At 42.7% G+C, this 20,417-nt stretch overlaps 1 protein-coding gene across 8 annotated transcripts in view; it reads right to left on the reverse strand.

Annotated features, from left to right (window-relative positions):
- ARHGAP12 (Rho GTPase activating protein 12) overlaps positions 1–20,127 on the reverse strand; it is a 122,036-nt gene extending 101,909 nt beyond the window's left edge. For 4 of the 8 annotated variants that reach the window (XM_040248062.1, XM_040248059.1, XM_040248058.1 and 1 more), the window contains exons 1-3: positions 19,943–20,127; positions 3,446–3,481; positions 693–1,464 (exon numbers count right to left, since the gene is read on the reverse strand). In XM_040248062.1, coding sequence (XP_040103996.1) covers positions 693–1,379 — 687 coding nt within the window. In that variant the 5' untranslated portion in view covers positions 1,380–1,464; positions 3,446–3,481; positions 19,943–20,127. The remainder of the gene's footprint in view (positions 1–692; positions 1,465–3,445; positions 3,482–19,942) is intronic. The other 4 variants (XM_040248061.1, XM_040248056.1, XM_040248063.1 and 1 more) reach the window with 4 other exon arrangements.
- Positions 20,128–20,417: the final 290 nt, after the last annotated feature.

Genomic DNA, 20,417 nt, shown 5'->3' on the forward strand with positions numbered 1-20,417 from the left:
AAGTTAATAAACAAGTTTCAAACAAGAAGAGTTAGTATTCGTATGACATTTTCCCTTACTTTCATTATTACTTGAAGACTTAGTAAAAACAAGTCGGAGTAAGTGCAGTCAGAAAACAAAAATTTTCTAGTAAAAGAAAAGTGTCCAAACTTGGGGCAGTTCTAGTCCTACAGAGGAACAGGAATACTTAGGGAAACCTTAAAGTGAACCTCCATCAGCCAAAAAGTTATTTCCCATGTTCTCTCTCACTCTGGATAAACCTATGTACTCTGAAAATAAAGTAAAATATAAAAATAAAGTAAAAAAAAAATACTCTGAAATTAAAAAAAAAAAGTACTCTGAAAATAAAGTTAAAAAAAAAAACCTATGTACTCTGAAAATAAACATAAAGCAAAACAATTCTTAAGTCTTACAAAGATTTTAATTAAAATAACACCTATAATAAAGAATGTGTAAAAAACAAGGTCCTACTGTATAGCACTGGGAGCTACATTCAATATCCTGTAGTAAACAATATGGAAAAAATATGAAAAAAAAATATATGTATACATGAGTTACTTGGCTGTATAGCAGAAATTAACACAACCATACTTTGATAAAGTAAATTTTTTAAAATAAGATAATAACACCTATAATCAAATGGTTCTGCAGGTGGCACAAGCGTTCCATCACCGCCTGTCGGTCGGTCTTACCCTTATCTGCTCAGTGGAGCTGCTGCTCAGCTCATCACCAGACTCTGAATCCTGCTGGATCCGTTCCGAGCCTTCTCCCGCTGAATCACAAGACTGTTCCTGGGGGAAGCCAGCTTTCTCTACCTCCAAGAACTCCGGACCGGGAAGGTGACCAAATAAGCGTGTCCTATTCTGGCCAGGAACTTTGGGAGAATGTGAGTCACTGTTGAGTTTTCCATTATTGTGGGTCAGGTCCAGGCTGAGGTTGACGGTCTGACCTGGAATGTAACTGGGCCCAAAATTCTGATTGGCATCACGAACAAGACCTGTTCCTTGAACAGAAGACGAGGATGTCTTCCCAAAGCTTGACAGCTCAGGCAACCTGTTCACATTCTCCGAAGATCTCTGGAGGTGGAGACTCTGCGCCGTCTTCACAGAGTGGTTCGGCAGCCCCGCGGCCGGCTTCACCGGCGGCATGAGGGCTCGGCGACCCACCTCCCTCACGTACTGGGCCGGCACGTAGAACGCTTTGGAGCTCTCGTCTGGCCTGACCTGCCACCAGTCAGCATTGGTCTTCTTCACCAGGAGGTACCGTTCCCCTTGCTTTATCACAACCTTTCTGTCCTTCGCTTCGTACTCGTAATCATACTCCACCTCGATGTACACTGGCCCTGGAAGAATCTTCCCGCCTCTGTCAGCCATCTTCATTCAGCAACATTCACCTCTCAGAAAGGATGCTTTGCCACATTGTGGCTTTGTGGCTTTGTGGATCAATGCAGCTATTTTTATTTAACTGGGGAAGAGAATAAAGAAAAAAGTTAACCTGGTCTGGATTTTTAATATTCATTCACAAGCAGCACATAATAAAGAACAATACCTTCAAATCTAAAAAGTAAACCTGTGCCTAATACTGTATTTACCACCCTGCATTAAAAATGCTCTTATTCTAACGGAATTCTACATTTTTCAATCATTTATGACCAAAGCCAAACCAATGACTGAAATGGCAAATACGCTAACCAGTCAGACATATGACTATCAAAAATAAGAGGTGAGAGGAACTCTCCTTCCCTTCCTGACTGCTCACACCTCCTTCTCTCTCTTAGAAAGGCTCACTAACAATATTACATGTTAGGCACTGACCAAGGGCCAGGCATTAAGCCAGGGTCACTGTGTGTCTCACCTAAAAGCCTCTTTGAAGCTGAAGCTAGAATTTCAATGATCCTGAATGTCATTCAATGAATTTTAGAAAATTCTCTATTTTCTAAAATGATCAAGGGCATGAGTGAGCATTAAAAAAAAAGTGATCCAAATATGTAAGTTTAATTTCCTAGTATTAATGGGAAAAAAACAATAGTTATTTTTAGGCAAAATACACACAGAAACAGAGAAAATAAACTGCTAATTTACTTGTGTTTCCTCTTACAACCACCCCAGGAGGACCACAATCCTCATTAAGCTGAATTCCACAAATTCCAACAAATATCCAATCTTTTTAGTGGTAAATGTCAAAAATAAATTATATACACACCACTCAAAATCTACTAGAAACAGCCCTAAACTGGCTTAAGAAATCTAGGATTCACTTTTATTTCTATACCAATTCCAAATATTTTAGTACCTTGTAAAATACAGCATTTAAATTTCAAAATGATCACAGGAGATCGATTTTGCTCAGTTCAAGTCAGGCCCCAACCACTGTGAGATGAAGGCAGTTTCCCCAGAAGGTATGTGGTAAGTCCTAACACAGGACCTGTGAATGGGACTATACTTGGACATAGGGTCTTGGCAGATGCAGTCACTCTCAGATGAGCTGCACTGATTAGGGTGGGCCCAAAATCCAATGGGCTTCCCTGGTGGCTCAGATGGTAAAGAGACTCCCTGCAGGAGACCAGGGTTCGATCCCTGGGTGGGGAAGATCCCCTGGAGAAGGAAATGGCAACCCGCTCCAGTACTCTTGCCTGGAAAATTCCATGGACGGGGGAGCCTAGTAGGCTACGGTCCACGGGGACACAAAGAGTTGGACACAACTGAGCAACTTCACTTTCTCTTTTTTTTCCTAAGATCCAATGCATTTCTAACGAGGGAAGACGGGAGACAAGGAGAGGAGACACACAAGGGAAGATGACCGCGTGTAGACAGAGGCAGAACTTGGGGGTGAAGCAGCTACAAGTTAAGGAACACCAAGGCCCGCCAGAGGCTGGACAGGCGAGGAAGGGTCCTCCCTGGAGTACTCATTCCTGCGGCTCCACAAGTGAACACGTTTCTGGGTTTTTGGTGGTGTTTTTGACCGTGCCACCCAGCGTGCAGGATCTCAGTTCCTCCACCAGGGACTGAACCCGCACACCCTGCAGTGGGAGCGTGGAGCCCTCACCAGTGGACCCCTAGGAAATGACCCAAGTTTCTGTAGTTTTAAGTCCGCGGTTTGTAGCACTTTGATACAGCAGCCCCAGGAAAACACACTCAGCCCAATACTCGAGAATTCTCAGGCAAACCTGAGTAACTCTTGACTATACCAGAAATGTTTACACAAGGTCCCACAACAGCCTACCAATTTTCCTCCGCACCCAAGTACTGGGCACGGCATTACTGACACTGTATGTGCCACAACCACCACACCCTGAGGACGACATCCTCCAAAACAGACAAAGCCCAGGTGACATCTAGTCACACACTTTCTGCAACTTGAATTTACTCTGTAGAAACAAACTACTTGGATAAAGAGTTTAATACAGTAATGTTGTTTCAAAAAATAGTAAAAATAAGAAACGTACCTTAGAAGAACTAAACATCCAGGATTACATTTAAACCTATAAAAAAAAAAAATTTCATTAACTTTAACCAGGATTGCTGCAAGAAGACTAAGGAAGGCAACGTTACTGGCAGTGCATGACTTTTTTTTACAACAGCTATAAGGAACACCAACAATTTTGCACATCAGGGCTGTGTTCAGCAACACCCTCCAAACACATAAAAACACAAAGTATACTTCACCACCAGCCCCCCACTTCATTTCCACTTTGCTTCAACTTCATTTCCACCTTTGTTATCCTGACAGAAATGACTTTTTAAAATTTTTAATAACAAGAGATACAACTTTTATGAAAATTGAATAAATCCAGGATGGGAGACATTCTATGAGAAACACACCTGAATGCTTTAAACAATCAGTTTCATGAAATGAGGGAGTCTTCTAGATTAAAGACAACTAGGATACAACTGCCAGATCCACTGGGGTGTTCCAACAGGCACCTAAAACTTCACCACATCCAGAATCTACCCTGCCAGAAACTACCTTGCCAAATCCACCCAGTCCTTCCTGACACGGTAAATAGAAATTCTAAGCTTCCAATCATTCAGCCTTTACTTTCATGCATTACCAGAACATTAGTCACTAGGAGCGTTAATCCTTTTACCTACAGAAAAGTTTTTCACTACAGCTTTTCAAAATTCCACACTGAAATACTTATCCTCAGGCAATTTGTTACTTTCCAGGAAGTAACAACTTAAGAAACACCTTTGAAGATACTGAACAAATAAGGGAATACACAGAAGGTTAGGGGCGCCAAGGTGAACCAGAGGTGGTCAGACACTGATCCCCGCAGGAAAGGAGCAAAGAAAGTAACAAGAATAAGGAGTAAACTGCAAGGGGAGGGGCGAGGGGTGGTGAGAGGCGTCCCTGCCACCACACCTGCCCCACTGGCTGCACACAGATAAGGAGGAGGAGGAGTCGGGAGAATGATAAGGCAGTTTAACTACACTCAGCATGGGACGCCCAGACTCAAGTTTTCATTACTGTAAAGGAAATGAGAACTGCAGGGCGGAGAAAGATGGAGAAGCAGTTCAAAGACTGCAGACAGAACAGGTAGTTAGATACAAGGCAGGTGACAGGAGCCAGAGAGGGCACGGGGCGGGAGGCGTAAGCAAGAGGAGGGGAATAACAGGAACTGAGACAGTAAGTAAGTAAGCGTTAGTTGCTCAGTCATGCCCGACTCTTTGTGACCCCATGGACTGCAGTCCACCAGGTCCCTCTGTCCATGAGATTTTCCAGGCAAGGATACTGGAGTGGGTTGTCATCTCCTCCTCCAGGGGATCGTCCCAACCCAGGGATTGAACTCGAGTCTCCTGTACTGCAGGCAGATTTTTTTACCAACTGAGCTACAAGGGAATGGGGGTGAGGGGTGAAGTGGGAAGCCCCTGAGACGATTAAAATAATTAACTTTTAGAAAGTCACATTGCAGGAATTATATATTACAATCCAAGGTCTAAGAAAAGTTGGACATAACAAATATGAAGAGAAAAGCCCTATTAAAAACTATACGTACAAATAAACTTGAGGGAATGGCTCTAAAATACTTCCCCTGGAACAGGAAATGGCAACCCACTCCAGTATTCTTGCCTGAGAAATCCCACGGACAGAGGGACCTAGCAGGCCACAGTTCATGGGGTCACAGAGTCAGACACAACTCTGCCACTAAACAGGAGTATGGCAGCACGCAGCACACACACACTCTAAAAACCGAGACCTAAGGGAGACTGATCTGCAATTACGCAGATAACTGTTGCTCCTATTTTTATTTAAAAACGTAAGCTGTATTAAAACAGATGTTTATGGTTTTAATTTTGGTTTGCTTCTTCCCCTATTCCCCAAACTGTGGATTCTTTTTTATTTATTTTTTACTGAATCATAGCTGATTTATAATATACTGCAAGTTTCAGGTGTACAGCACAGAGATTCAGTTACACACACACACATTCTTTGCACAGAGATTCAGTTACACACACACACACACACACATATTCTTTTCCCTTTAGGTTATTTGTTGCTGTTGTTTAGTCCCTAAGTTGGGTCCAACTCTTTGCAACCTACGGACTGCAGGCCACCAAGCTCCTCTGTCCATGGGTCTGCCAGGCAAGAATACTGGAGTGAGCTGCCATTTCCTCCTCCGGGGATCTTCCCGACCCAAGGATTGAACTCCCGTCTCCTGCACCGCAGGCAGATTCTTTTCCACTGAGCCACCAGGGAAGCCCTATTACACACTACTGTTTATCCTGCTATCTTTTTTTTTTTTTTATCCTGCTATCTTAACCTCTCAAATATTTTGGTTAGCATCCTTACTCATTCAACACCACCACCCTCTGAACACAACACTCCACTTACTGAAATATGCTCAACACCCATCACCACACTCCTCCACCCTTTTTCATCACACACACACAGCTACTAAGAATCCAACCACTAGGATAGAGCTCTGCACGTCTACTGTCCAGTAACAACCACTGCCTTTCTCAGCGGCATGAAGCACTTCTTACCCATGGGTTCTGGTATTTCAATAAGAACACACACACAACCATTTAGAGCTTTTACTTCTCTCCCCACCAAATCAGATACATTTCTACCATGCTATCTTAAACTCTTAATGGCCTCCTCCTTTCTGTCTACAATTTTTCTCATTTCTTTCCAAGCACAAATTACACAGCTCAGCAAATGCTATCTTCCTCCCCCAGGACATCTGCTTTAATCAACTACATCTCAGAATGAGATCATTACCTGGTACAACAGGAAGTAAACAAGTAAACAAAGTCTCAAGAGGACTGTGATAAATGTATCCATAATTAATGACCAAATTTAAGACCAAATATCCAAATTTAAGTTTGATACATATATGCACTACATATTTAACAATTTTAATACCATGAACAACAAAATGCTAATACAGCCTCAACTATCTATCAATCCACTTAAAAATACCACAATGTAAGCACCAATTCTTGACATGAAGTCCTCCAGCAGCTTTACAAGTACTTGTTTAACACTCCCTGAATAGGCCTCTACTAAAGAAATCAAATAAACCTTAATGAGCACAACAAAAAAGTTAAAAACAACTCCAGCATAAGTTCCAGAATAAGAAAGTATTTCACCAAACAGTTTTCTAGATCATTCACTTAACAAGAAACCATAGGCCATGACAGGGACCCTAAGGTTTCTTCTGAATGCGTGATCCCTGTTTTCTAAGAATAAAAATGTAGAGGATATAAGGTATTTCTTTAGGCCTAAAGAAGACAAGCAAAATATACTGATTGCTGTCACAAACTATTCTGGTCATAAAGAAACAGTAAAAACAGGAAGGATACAGAAAATAATCAGTTAACGGGGAAGCAATAGAAAACACAGTCAAGCATAAACTGATAAAGGAAATTCAAAACCAGATTTAAATACAAAACAAAAATGAGGAAACAACAAAAGAAGTATTTCAGAGAGCAAGCTTTTAATAAAAGTGATACTTGCATGTAGTATTTCATAAAGATCTATGCCAGGAAGTCTTCCTTAGTCAGAAATGAGGGGGACCTAAGAATTTTTCTTGGATTGTTACAAGAGTGGGAAAATATTCCAATTTATTCTTCAAATATTTATTTATTTGGCTGATTTGGATCTCAGTTGCAGCACAGATCTTTGATGCATCATGAAGGACCTTGCCATTGTTGGGCATGGACTCTCTAAATTGCAGGGCTCAGGTTTAGCTGCTCTGTGGTAAGGGGGAATCTCAGCTTCCCAACTGGGAATTGAGCCCCTGACCCCTGCATTGCAAGGCAGATTCTTAACCACTGGAAGAGGAGGGAAGTCCCAGAAATATTCCAATTTTTAAAGGAAGTAATATGACCTTGGGTTTGATGATGAATTTTTAAATGTACCTCCAAATGCATAATTCATGAAAGAGAAAATTAAAGAGGACCTTCTTAAAATTACAAATTTCTGCTCTGTGAAAGATACAGAAAATGAAAACATGAACCAGAGACAAGGAGAAAATAAAACAGCTGTCTGATGAAGGGCTTTTATCCAGAACATACACAGAACTCTTAAAACTCAACAAAAGAAACAACTTTTTAAATGGAAAACAATCTGAAAAGACACATCATGAAAGAATATAAGCCCATGAAAAAATACGCAGCTTTGCGTCATTCAGGAATAGCAAACTGAAACAATGAGATATCACTGTACCACTATTAGAGTGGCTAAAATCCAAAAACCTGACACCACCAAATGCTGATAAGGACGCAGAGCAGTGGGAGCTTCCACTCACTGCTAGTGGGGATGCAAAATGGTGGAGCCAGTTTGGAAGTCATTTAAGTTTCTACACAAGTGAATGTCGTCTTACCACACAATCTAGCAACAAGGTTGATGATTTGAAATCTTATTTCTACAAAAAGTCCTGCATGCAAATGTTCAGAGCAGCTGCCCCAAACTGGAAGCAATCAAGATGTCTTTCAAAAGGTGAAAGGATAAATTGAGACAGCCAGACAAACAATACTATTCAGTCAGTCAGTTCAGTCGCTCAGTCGTGTCTGACTCTTTGCGACCCCATGAACCACAGCACGCCAGGCCTCCCTGTCCATCACCAAACTCATGTCCATTGAGTCGGTGATGCCATCCAACCATCTTATCCTCTGTCATCCCCTTCTCCTCCCACCCTCAATCTTTCCAGCGTCAGGGTCTTTTCAAAAGAGTCAGCTCTTCGCATCAGGTGGCCAAAGTATTGGAGTTTCAGCTTCAACATCAGTCCTTCCAATGAACACCCAGGACTGATTTCCTTTAGGATGGACTGGCTGGATCTCCTTGCAGCCCAAGGGACTCTCAAGAGTCTTCTCCAACACCACAGTTCAAAAGCATCAATTCTTAGGCACTTAGCTTTCTTTATAGTCCAACTTTCACATCCATACATGACCACTGGAAAAACCATAGCCTTGACTAGACAGACCTTTCATTACTATTCAGTAATAAAAAGAAAGAGCTCTGAGCTATGAAGACAGAAGTGAGTCTTACATTTATTTTGCTAAGTGAAAGAAAAATAAATAGACAGAAGAGGCAACATATAGAATGATTCTATCGTGTGGCAGTCTGGAAAAAGTCAAAACCACAGAAACGGTGATTGCTAGGGGTGGGAGGCAGGGAGGGGGGCTTCCACAGGTGAAGCACTGCGGATTCTTTCAGGTCAATAAACTATTTTGTATGATGTTGTAATAGTGTACACAATACGGTATGCACTTGTCAAAACCCATTCATCTTTACAACACAACCATGTAGTCCAATGTTTTCAAATTCTAAACAATCATTTAGGAGGTCGAGGGGATCCCAGCAGGGAAGCACATGTGACTCGATGGTCGAACAGTATCACACATGTACGGAATGACCTCACCTCACCGAACAGAGCAGGAATGGAGGCAGAGGCTGACATCACTTACTGTGGAAATAAGTCAAGTCTATAAAAACACAAAGGAACTGCCTATAATTAACACATAAATAACATTTCCTGTGGGAGTATGAATTAAAAATTTTGATACTGCTATGCGCATACACACACTGGAATTGAATATAATTATTACAGAACGTAGACAGTGGGAGCCAAGTTTCCCAATGCTGGAATATGAATTTATAGACACACAAGGGAGGAAGCTAGAATGATTCTGTGATAACAGATTAGACCTGGAAACAGAAATGTGAACTCACTTTGTTTACCACAGGTTCAGATTACACAAACAAGTGTTACAGATATATGTCTATATGCTTCGTACACCACACATAAATCCTGCTGTCAGTTGAAACGACACCTAAGCAGCAACAAGCACACAAAGCACTCAGATTTGGTCTCTAATACCATTCTTCAAATAAAAGGACCAAGGTTTTTTGGAGAAATAACTGATTCAAGGGCTGGGGCAGGAAATATACAAGATGAGCTTGGAGCCTGTAGTGACACATTCTCCCAACCTGGCTTTTATTTGCTTGATTTCAATGCTTCCTATCATTAGAGAACCATCTTCTTAAACTGTAACTCAACTAAAAGCGGTATCATGCGTACTTGACTTTCCTATGAACATATCTTACATTATGCTGTCCCACTTTAAATAAACTTGCATTCCATCTGTTGTTTACTTTCATACAATGCTTTTCTCATCAAAACACAAATTTAAGAAGTACTAGGAGTTCTCCATTATCAGTGGTTGTTACAGCTCTGGGTCCATTCTAAAGTGACCTCATCTTATACATGGAAATATAAATACTGACCCAAATGACAGAGCAGAAAATGAGAAGCCTACTGTATTCCCAAAAAATTCGTAAATTCAGTACTCTACTAAACAGTCCTGATCAAGCCCTTTCATATTAAAAACCATTAAACTGGCTTTTAATCATTTAGGATTCACTCACACACAAAGAATTTTAATGGGATGACATAGGCTACCACAAGGGATAGTCTAAAGGTAAAAAACTGAGTTATTAAAAAGACTAAGAAAAAGAATATTTGCTTGATGCAACACGTTAAACTTGCTTTTCCTTCATAGTCTATGTCACCAAACACTAACTATACAATAGTAGCTTCCCATGAACCTTTAAAACCACTCCTCTATGACCAGCCTAGACAGCATATTAAAAAGCAGAGATATTACTTTACCAACAAAGGTCCGTCTAGTCAAGGCTATGGTTTTTCCAGTGGTCATGTATGGATGTGAAAATTGGACTATAAAGAAAGCTGAGCACAGAAGAATTGATGCTTTTGAACTGTGGTGTTGGAGAAGACTCTTGAGAGTCCCTTGGGCTGCAAGGAGATCCAACCAATCCATTCTAAAGGAGATCAGTCCTGGGTGTTCTTTGGAAGGACTGATGCTGAAGCTGAAACTCCAATACTTTGGCCACCTGATGTGAAGAGCTGACTCTTCTGAAAAGACCCTGATGCTAGGAAAGATTGAGGACAAGAGGAGAAAGAGACGACAGAGGATGAGATGGTTGGATGGCATCACCGACTCAATGGACATGAGTTTGGGTTATCTCCAGGAGCTGGTGATGGACAGAGAGGCCTGGAGTGCTGCAGTTCATGGGGTCGCAGAGTCGGACATGACTGAGCGACTGAACTGAACTATGATCAAATTCAGCTTCCACATTTTTCAGCTCTCACTCCCTTCTACATGCACTCCCGTCTATGGATTCTTCCTCCTAGATCCTGAACACCTGAGTCCCACAATTTAATTTTTCACTAAGAACTTTCTAAAATAATCAGTTAAGGGAGTTCCCCAGTGGCCTAGTCGTTACAATCCCAGGATTTCACTGCCATGTCCCAGGGCTCAATCCCTGGTCAGGGAACTGAGATTCACCATGTAGCCAAATTAACTAACCAGCTTAAAAAAAAGAAAAAAGCAATCATCATTTTTACAGTTCACATAATTTTCATCTTGCCTCTGTGGCATCCCACCCACTGTGCTTGTTGTAACACCTTGTTTTCCCTCTGGGGAAGCACCCATTGCCCAGGGTCTCAGTTCACATCACTAATCATTGTTACATATTAAAGAGAAAATCATAAACTTGGTCTTTACTAAGTTTTATAAGACCTCTAATCTTCTAATAATTCACTTTAGAAGAAAAACTCCATTCACTTCAGGACTCCACTGGTTACGCAAGCATTAACTGCCACCCTGCCCTGACCAACTCAGATATTCCTCTGAAACTATATACATTACTCTCCTAATCTCTGAAATGACTATTTACATTCAACCTAATTCCATGCTTAAAAAACAAAAACATATAGCTCACAAAACAAAAACACAAATATAGTGATTATTATGGTGGGGTCATTGAAAAGGTCTAGTCAGACATCAATAACTTACTTTAAAAAAAAAGAAAAACATACTCATTATAAAGCTTAAATTATGCCAATCTACTTCAAAATAAATTGCAAGGAGCAGAGTCAGGTAGGCAAAGGACCTGAATAGACATTTTTCCAAGGAAGATACACACATGGCCAAAAAGCAAATCAAGCACAAATCAAAACCACAATGAGACACCACGCCACGTCCATGAGAGTGGCTACTGTAAAAATAACAACAGAAATAACCAGTGTTGGTGAGGAGGTGGAGAAACGAATTCATGTGCACTGCTGGTGGGAATGTAAAATGGAGAATATAATTTAAATCAGTTTATACAAGTCTACCCCAAAACTATAAAAATCACTTCAATCCTCACGCAGCTTTCACAGATCCTCTTAAAAAGTAAATACTGAGAGGCAAGTAAACATTCAGCCTTTTGGAAGACTGACAAGTGGCGCTTCTGTAGCACACAGACAGTGATGAACTGCTGCTACTGCCAGCGCCCACCCAGGCTGCAGACGGGAGCCGGTGCGCAGCCTGTTAGGAGCCCAGCCGCTCCCCATCGCTCTCGTTGCCGCCCCAACACCACCGCCCCCACCACCCTGCTTGGGTCTGTGGAAAAACGGTCTTCCACGAAACCAATCCCTGGTGCCCAAAAACTTAGGGACTGCTGCCTTACAGGTTCCCGTCCTCTATTGGAAAGAAAAATAAAAAGCATGACTCCTCATTCAAATTTAAACTGTTTTACAAAACATTAGAAAACCAATTATGCAAACTAAAACCAAAACAAGGTATTACTACCCACCAATTAGAATAAAGTTAGTTTTTAAAAACAAAGACAATATCAAGGGCTGACAAAGATACCAACAACTGGACACACATTCAGTACTAGTGGGAATGCCAAATGGTACAGCTAGTTCAGTAGTTTCTTGTAAACATATTTTCTGTTGACCATATTCTAGTCCATGAAACAAATCTTAATAAATCTGTAAGGACTGGAATAACATAAATAATGTACTCTGACAACTCCACAACATACTTCTAAATAAACCATAGGTTGAATAAGAAATCAAATAAGAGATATGAATTGGATGAAAATGAAAAGGTGACATCTCAAGAGTTTGTGGGATGCAGCTATAGCAGTGCTCAGAGAAAATTTATATACCAAATGCCAACAATCAGAAAAGAAAAAGGTCTCAAATCAGTGATCTAAGATTGCACTCTAAGAAACTAATAAAGAGCAAATTAAACCCAAAGCAAGCAGAAGAAAGGACATGATAAAGATCAGAGCAGAAATCAGTAAACGAGAAAACAGAAAAATATTAGAGAAAATCAATGAAAACCAGAAGCTGGTTCTTCAAAAAGATCAGTAATACTGACAATCCTCTAGCCAAACTGATCAAGGACTAAAGACAAAAAACACAAATAACCAGCATTAAGAATGAAACAAGGGATATACCTCTAGATCTTAAAGACATTAAAAGGAAAATAAGAGAACATTATGAACAGCTTTATGCTGATAAATTCATCAATTTAAATGAACCAGATACATTTCTTTGGCAAATTACTAAAGCTTGCTTAAGAAACAGATAACCTAAATCATTCTATGTTTATTAAATAAATTGAATCTGTCTGTAAAAATCTTCCCACAAAGAAAACTCCTGGCCAAGATGGCTCCACTGGTGAATTTTACCAAAGTGTAAGGAAAACAATACCAGCTGTAAACAAACTTCTTACAGAAAATTGAAACAGAGGGAAAACACATCCCAACTCATTCTATGAAGTCAGTGCGTCTTCATGCCAAAACCAGAAAAAGAAGTTATAAAAAAGAAAAACTACAGACCAATATCCCTTATGAACAGAGTCACAAATATCTCAGACACAAACTTATCTCCAATAAGAACTCATAATTATAGAATACACAAAAACTGTAGAAGTCAATAAGAAGACAAATACCCAATAAAAAGGGGGCAAAAGATAGGAATGGAAAAGTATTCATATCCAAGGAGGAGGATTTATAGATGGTAAAGAAGTCCATGAGAAGATGCCCAAAATCTTTAGTCCTTAGGAAAATGTAAATTAAAAATACAAATAATATCACACACCTACTGGAATGACTAAAATTAAAAGGCTGACCATACCAGTATTTCTGAGAATGTGGAGCAACCAGAATTCTGACATACTGCTGGTGGGGATGTAGAACAGTACAACTACTTTGGGAAAAGTTGGGCCGATTCTTAGAACCTTGAAATATACATCAACCATATGACCCAGGGATTCTACTCCATGGTATTTACCAAAGATGAAAACACATGTCCATATAAAGACCTGTCCATGAATGTATACAGTGGCTTTATTTGTAACAGCGCCTAATTGGAAGCAACCCAATGACCACCAACAGGTGACCACATAAAGTAACTGTGTAATATCCACATGATGGGATATCAATCAATAATAAAAAGGAACAAACTAGTGATATACACAACAAACTGGATGAATCTCAAGATAATTTGGTTGAGTGAAAATAATCCAGACAAGCAAGAGCACATACTCTATATCTACATAACATTCTAGAAAATGCAAAGTAATAAATAGTGACAGAAAGCAGATCAGAAACACACAGAAATAGTTACCAGGAAACAAGAGCAATGAATTACCTTTGGGCTTTAGGAAATTAGGAGGTGAAAGATGGGTGTTTGCTATCCTGAAAATGGTGGTGATTCTACAGGCCCACTCCTATGTCAAAACTCATCAAAATGCACACTTTAAATATGTCCAGTTTATTTTACAGCAAATATACCTCAATAAGGCTGTTAAACAAATTAAAACCACCAGATATCAGGGACTTCCTGATAGTAGTTAAGAATCTGCTTTCCAATGCAGGGGACTCGGGTTCAGTCCCTGGTGGGGAAACTAAGATACCACACGCCACCAGACAACTAAGCCCGAGAGCCTCAACTGGAGAACCAGCGCACGGCAACTACTGAGTCCAGGGCTGTGGCGCCTGCGCAATGCAAGGAAAAACCATGCCTGCCACAACTAACACTGAGGCAGCCAAAAATAAATAAATATTAAGAAAAAAAAAAAAAAAAACACCACACCAGGTATCACTACGCCCCTACCAGAATGGCTTTAAATACATATTAAGGATATTTTGCAGGGCAAGGATACCAGCAACTGGGAACTCTCATTCACTGCTGGTGGTAATGCAGAGCAGTACCGCTACTACGGAAAGCACTTTGGCAATTTCTTAAACATACGTTTATGATCTAGCAATTCCTCTTCTAGGTATTTATCCAAGAAAAATAAAAGCATAAGTCCTTGCAAAGGCCTTACGTGAACATCCGTAACAGCTTTATTCATAACAGCCAGAAACTGGAAATGACCCAGAGGCCTATCAACTGGTGAATGCCTAAACCAACTGTGGTACAACCCTCTGTAAAACAGGAAACAACACAAACTTCAGAAGATCCCTGTGAGAATGGGTAGAGAAAACATGAAAAAGTACTTAGTAAACTATAAAGCATGATAAAAAAGCATCGCATTAATCACAGCTTCCTCAAGGAAACCAAATGGAGACAGAAAAGCACCAACCATATAGAGTATATAACCTTCAATGTCTGGCTTGTTTTGCTTAGAACAATGCTAAGCAATGTCGCTGCTCACGCCGTTTTATTGTTGACTTTTATTTTAGTGTATGTATATTGTAACACAATAAAACTATTTTTTAAAACAAACCAGTAATATACAGCAACATACAGGCAATTTTCAGCTTAACTTTTAAAGATACTGCTCTAACTTCAAAATGTTATTAATAGTTTGAATTCTCCAGTGGTGAAGGAGCACAGGACTCAGGGATGAAGGACTGAAATTTAAATCAGGGCTTGATTTAGCAGCTCACAGGCCCTCAGCACCTGAACTATCTAAAAAACAAAAGAAAGAATACACACCTCCAAAGATCCTTATGAAAATGGAAAGAGAAAAAGTACTCTGTAAACTGGGATGCATGATACAAAACATTCACATTAATTAGCACTTACTCAAAGAGAACACTCACAACTGAATGATTGCTTTTAAAATGAGCCCCTTGATGACCCAGAGAGACGTTGTGGGGAGGGGGGGTGGGAGGGAGGTTCAGGTTTGGGAATGCATGTACACCCGTGGTGGATTCATGTCAATGTATGGCAAAACCAATACAGAATTGTAAAGTAAAATAAAAAAGAAATAAATTTTTAAAAAATAAAATAAAATAATAATAAAAAAATAAATAAAAAAAATAAAATGAGCCCCTTGTCAAATGTCCCTGTTTCTGCCTCTTGCTAGCTATGTAACCTCAGACAAGGCAACCAACCTCTCTGAGCCTCAGCATTTTTTCCATTTGTGAAAGGGAGCTGATTAATAGTATATATCACATGTTGGGAGAGTTAAACAAGTAAATATGCGTAAAGCACTTGGTATAATCCCTAGCACATGTTAAGTACTTTGTAAGTTTTAGCTCTTAATACAAAAATACTATTATTACCCTAGGAGACCTAACAGTAGCCTCCATCCTGCCCACCCAAGCTGTCGTAGTGCAGGTCATATTAGTGATCCAGATCACTGCGTCTCACTTTTAGTGAAAGACGGCATCACCTGGAGAGCTGCTTTAAAAAAAGATTCTTGGGACTTCCCTGATGGTCCAGTGGTTAAGACTCTGAGCATCCACTGCAGGGGACACCAGTTCAACACCAGGTCTGGGAACTAAGATCCCACATGCCACACAGTGTGGCAAAAAACATAAATAAAAACACGTTCTTTTAGACGAGTTTTAGATTCACAGATATACTGCAAAGATAGTACAGAGTTCCCATATACCCTGTACACTGCTCTCCCGAATACAAACATCTTACGTTAGTACAGTATATTCATCTCACTCCATGAACCAATACTGACAATATTCCTTAATTTTCCCCTAATGAACTTTTCCTGTTCTACGATCATATCCAAAACACCACATACACATTCTGTAGTCATATGCTGTAGATTAATGAAATCCCAGATATTCCAATGAGAGTAGGTTTGAGGTGGGGCCCAAAAATGTGCATTTCTAACAAGTTCCCAAGGGTTGCTGATGCAGCCAATCTGAAAGCTCACTTAGAACAGCAGTGATTTAGATTGCAGACTCCAGAACCACCGCTGTTCAACACAGCAGCCACTGCTAAGTAAATGCGCCTACTGAGCATGTAACTTGTGGCTAACCTAAACTGAGGCGTGCTATAAGTGTAAAACACACATGGGAGTCTGAAGCTGTCATACAGACAAAATAATAATAATATTTACCTCATGGCTTCTTTGTAACTTTCTTAGTTATCATGTGAGTACTAAAAGCTTGAGAATTACAAAGGTGACTGGCATCACATTTCCACACGAAAGCAGTAGTCTGAGGTCCTGGCAGCACTGGTATTACATGGGCTTTAAGAAGTTCAGGTGATTTCCATGTACACTAAAATTTGAGAAGCACCAGACTATCAAGGCAAGGGGTGCTTAGAGAGGTCATGATCTGATAGTTCAGTTCAATTACAAAACTGGTCAACTGTACACTGCAACTGCAAAATATTAAGTCAATAAAACAGGGAAATGGCTGAATCACTGCAAAGCCATCCAAAAATGAGGATGTGGCACAATTAGAACAGTTAACAATTAAAGAAACCACAAAGGTAGCGGCCCAACTGGTTCCTCAAAAGAGCATGATTTTGAAGCACAATGATGCTATGCAGTACCATCCTGCCTTTTCACTTTTGATTCATTCAACAAAACAATGCATATTTGCAAGTACAACTAAAACTATTCTATATAAAAGTTTAACTTCACTCTTCTTTCTAATATAAAACTGTAATGCCCACTTTAGGCAGATTTACCTTAAACTGCTTTTTCCTAGCACCAGTTTTCTCATATAAGCAAAAATGAGTGTGTGAGTGTGAAAGTCGATCAGTCGTGTCTGACTCTTTGCAACCCTTTGGACTATACAGTCCATGGAATTCTCCAGGCCAGAATACTGGAGTGGGTAGCCTTTCCCTTCTCCAGGGGATCTTCCCAACCCAGGGATCAAACCCAGGTCTCCCACATTGCAGGCGGACTCTTTACCAGCTGAGCCATCAAAAAAGCTGCTGCTGCTAAGTCGCTTCAGTTGTGTCCGACTCTGTGCGACCCCATAGACGGCAGCCCACCAGGCTCCCCTGTCCCTGGGATTCTCCAGGCAAGAACACTGGAGTGGGTTGCCATTTCCTTCTCCAATGCATGAAAGTGAAAAGTGAAAGTGAAGTCGCTCAGTCGGTCGGACTCTTTAGCGACCCCTGGACTGCAGCCTACCAGGCTCCTCCATCCATGGGATTTTCCAGGCAAGAGCACTGGAGTGGGGTGCCATCAAGGAAGCTACCATTTAGTAATTTTACACAGCATCATATTCACTGTCTTAATTAAACTGTTTGTTATCCTTTTTATTCTCAGAATTGTCAACTGCATCATTTGAAGTACTTTACATTTGTAAAACACATTTTCTGTCAACCTAATAAAAAAAAGCACTCAGCAGATACTTTATTAATGAAAGAACCGCCAAATGACTGACTACAAATAATACACTGTTTTTCTGCAGTATTTACATATTTTCACTTGTGCCTCACAACAACTAGTGTAGTATGTAAAAAAAAAGAAACACACTAAAGATACATAAAATATTGACTATATGTGGACAACCCCTCTATACAGATGGCATCACATTAACAATCAGTGCGTTAGCAATCTTCTCCAACTTCTGTCCTCCATAAAGTAGGAACAGAAGCCTACCACCCCATACTGGGGCATGCACATGCAATATGGTACATTAGGCTTCATTCAACTCATTTTTCCCGAAAAGAGTCCCTTTCCAGACCAGCACAGCTTCCTGAAACCAGGGGTCACGCCGACATGCCTAGCTCCTCAGGTTCTTCCAGTTGCCCCACTCAGGGTCAAGTCTTTAGAGGCTGGTTCAAGCCAAACTCTGCTCAGAAACATTTCCAAGGCATTTTTTAAAACAGAGAGAAAGAGAGAGATACTGGCCCCAGCAGCCAGACCATCTACTCCAACCAAAAGATAACACAAAAGACATCCTGCCCTGTCAGGCACCCTCCTGCGGATCAGGTAAGGAACACTGGCTATAGATCCACCTCTAGGCCACCGTTTCCCAGCATCTGGGTATGAAAGAGGCGCGGCCAGGAGCTGGACGTTTTTGAGCCACCCTTCACTGTAACATTCAGAGTCTTCCAAGGTCTCACCTTCAGAAGCTGAGAGGCAGAATCTTAATCAGAACCCGGGTGGACTCTTCATTCAAAGTTCCTTCCTTCCTCCCCGTATTCACCTCCCGTTAGGAACACATGCCTAAATGTTCAAAAAAATCTACCACCGGGGCTTCTCTGGCAGTCTGATGGATAAGAATCCGCCTTGCAATGCAGGTGACATGGGTTCGATCCCTGGTCCCAGAAGATCCTACAGGCCGCGGAGCAGCTAAGCCCTTGAGACACAACTACCTGCCCCAACTACTGAAGCCCGCACTCTAGAGCCCAGAGGACACAAGAGAAGCCACAGCAATGAGAAGACCACTCACCACAACGAACGGTTGCCCCTGCTTCCCGCAACTAGAGAACGCCGGCGCGCAGCAAACGAAGACCCAGCACAGCTCAAAATAACGTAAACAAATCTTTTTTTAATTACCTCCCATGTCTTAATTAACCATAAAGCAACACGAATGTTAACAGCCTGTCCCGACAACAAATACTTCACTTGGAGACACATCAGAACTTTCATACAGCCACGCTTTGAACATGCTCGCCTTCGCAAGTGCCTGGAAAACGGCGGCTGCCGTCAGGAGGAAAACATCACCACGCCTCGAGAATGACCCTGTGGCCTTTTCGTGTCAAAGGGTCTGCGGTAACTTCAGACGCCACACGTCAAGGACAGTCATCCTTAGAAGACAATACACACACACTCACACACACCCGAGAAGAGCGCAGAGGGTTTTCTGAAATTAAAAACGGTGGAGGAGAATCCTCGCAGAAGGGCTAGAAAGCAGCAGATGCCCACTGAGCAGGGGCGGGGCGCCTCTAGAAGCTGCAGCAGCCCCCATGCCCAGTCTGGGGGATCAATAGCCTTCGAGGAGCCCCAAGTCGGCTCCTGGGGCTGCTGGGCGGGCGGGGGTTGCACCCCCTGCAGCAGTTGAGGAGCGGGCTCGCCGCCGGCGGGAGGCCAGAAAGGAGGGCGGCACCGCCAGCCTTTTACACACACACACACACACACACACACACACACACACACACAGCCCGCCACCCTCCTTCCTGGGGGCGGGGCGGCGGGCACTGCCCTCTCACAGGAAGTCAGGAAACCCGGGGGGCAGAGGAGCCACAACTTCCAGCCATTTAAAACCCCGTCGCCCACGTCGGCCGAGCGGCCGGCAGTGGCCCGGCGCCCGGACCCCGCCTGCCGCGCCCCCGGCCGCACCTCGCGCACCCCGGCGTCGCCGCGCGCCCGCACACGCCTCCTCCGGCCCCGCAGCCCCGGCCCCGGGCGCCTTTGTGCAGCGCCGCCCCGACCTGCCCTCCGCCCGGGCTCCCTCTCCCCACCAACCTCACCGAGGGCCCGGCGGCTTCGCCGGGGGGGCGGTTCCCTCCTGGCCCGGCTCGGCGGCGGCGGGGCGCCCAGACGAACCTGAAGGGCGCTCACTCAGCGGCGGCCGCGGCCGGCGCGTCCCCGCAGGCGGCTCTCCCGGGGCGGGTGAGTTCCAGGGCACGTCGGAGCGCGCCGGCGCGGGGGCGGGGCGGGGCGGGGCCACGTGACGGGGCGGGGCGCGGCGCACGTGACCGCCGGGCGGGCGCCGGGGGAGCGGGCGGCGTGGATCCGGGAGAAGGAGGGGAGAGGTGGGGGGAGGGGAGAGGCGGGGGGAGGGGCCGAGGATCGCAGCGGGCGCGCGAGCTGCTCGCCGAGGGAGGCGGGCGGTGGCGCTTTTAAACGCCAAGTGGGAAAAGTTGAGAGGCCGGTGGGGAAAACGAGGGAAGGGCGGAAGGAAAACGGCCCGAGTCCTGGGGTGGCAGGAGTGGGGCCCAGAGG

Source organism: Oryx dammah, unplaced genomic scaffold (assembly GCF_014754425.2).
Source record: "Oryx dammah isolate SB20612 unplaced genomic scaffold, SCBI_Odam_1.1 HiC_scaffold_10, whole genome shotgun sequence".
Classification (NCBI taxonomy): domain Eukaryota; kingdom Metazoa; phylum Chordata; class Mammalia; order Artiodactyla; family Bovidae; genus Oryx; species Oryx dammah.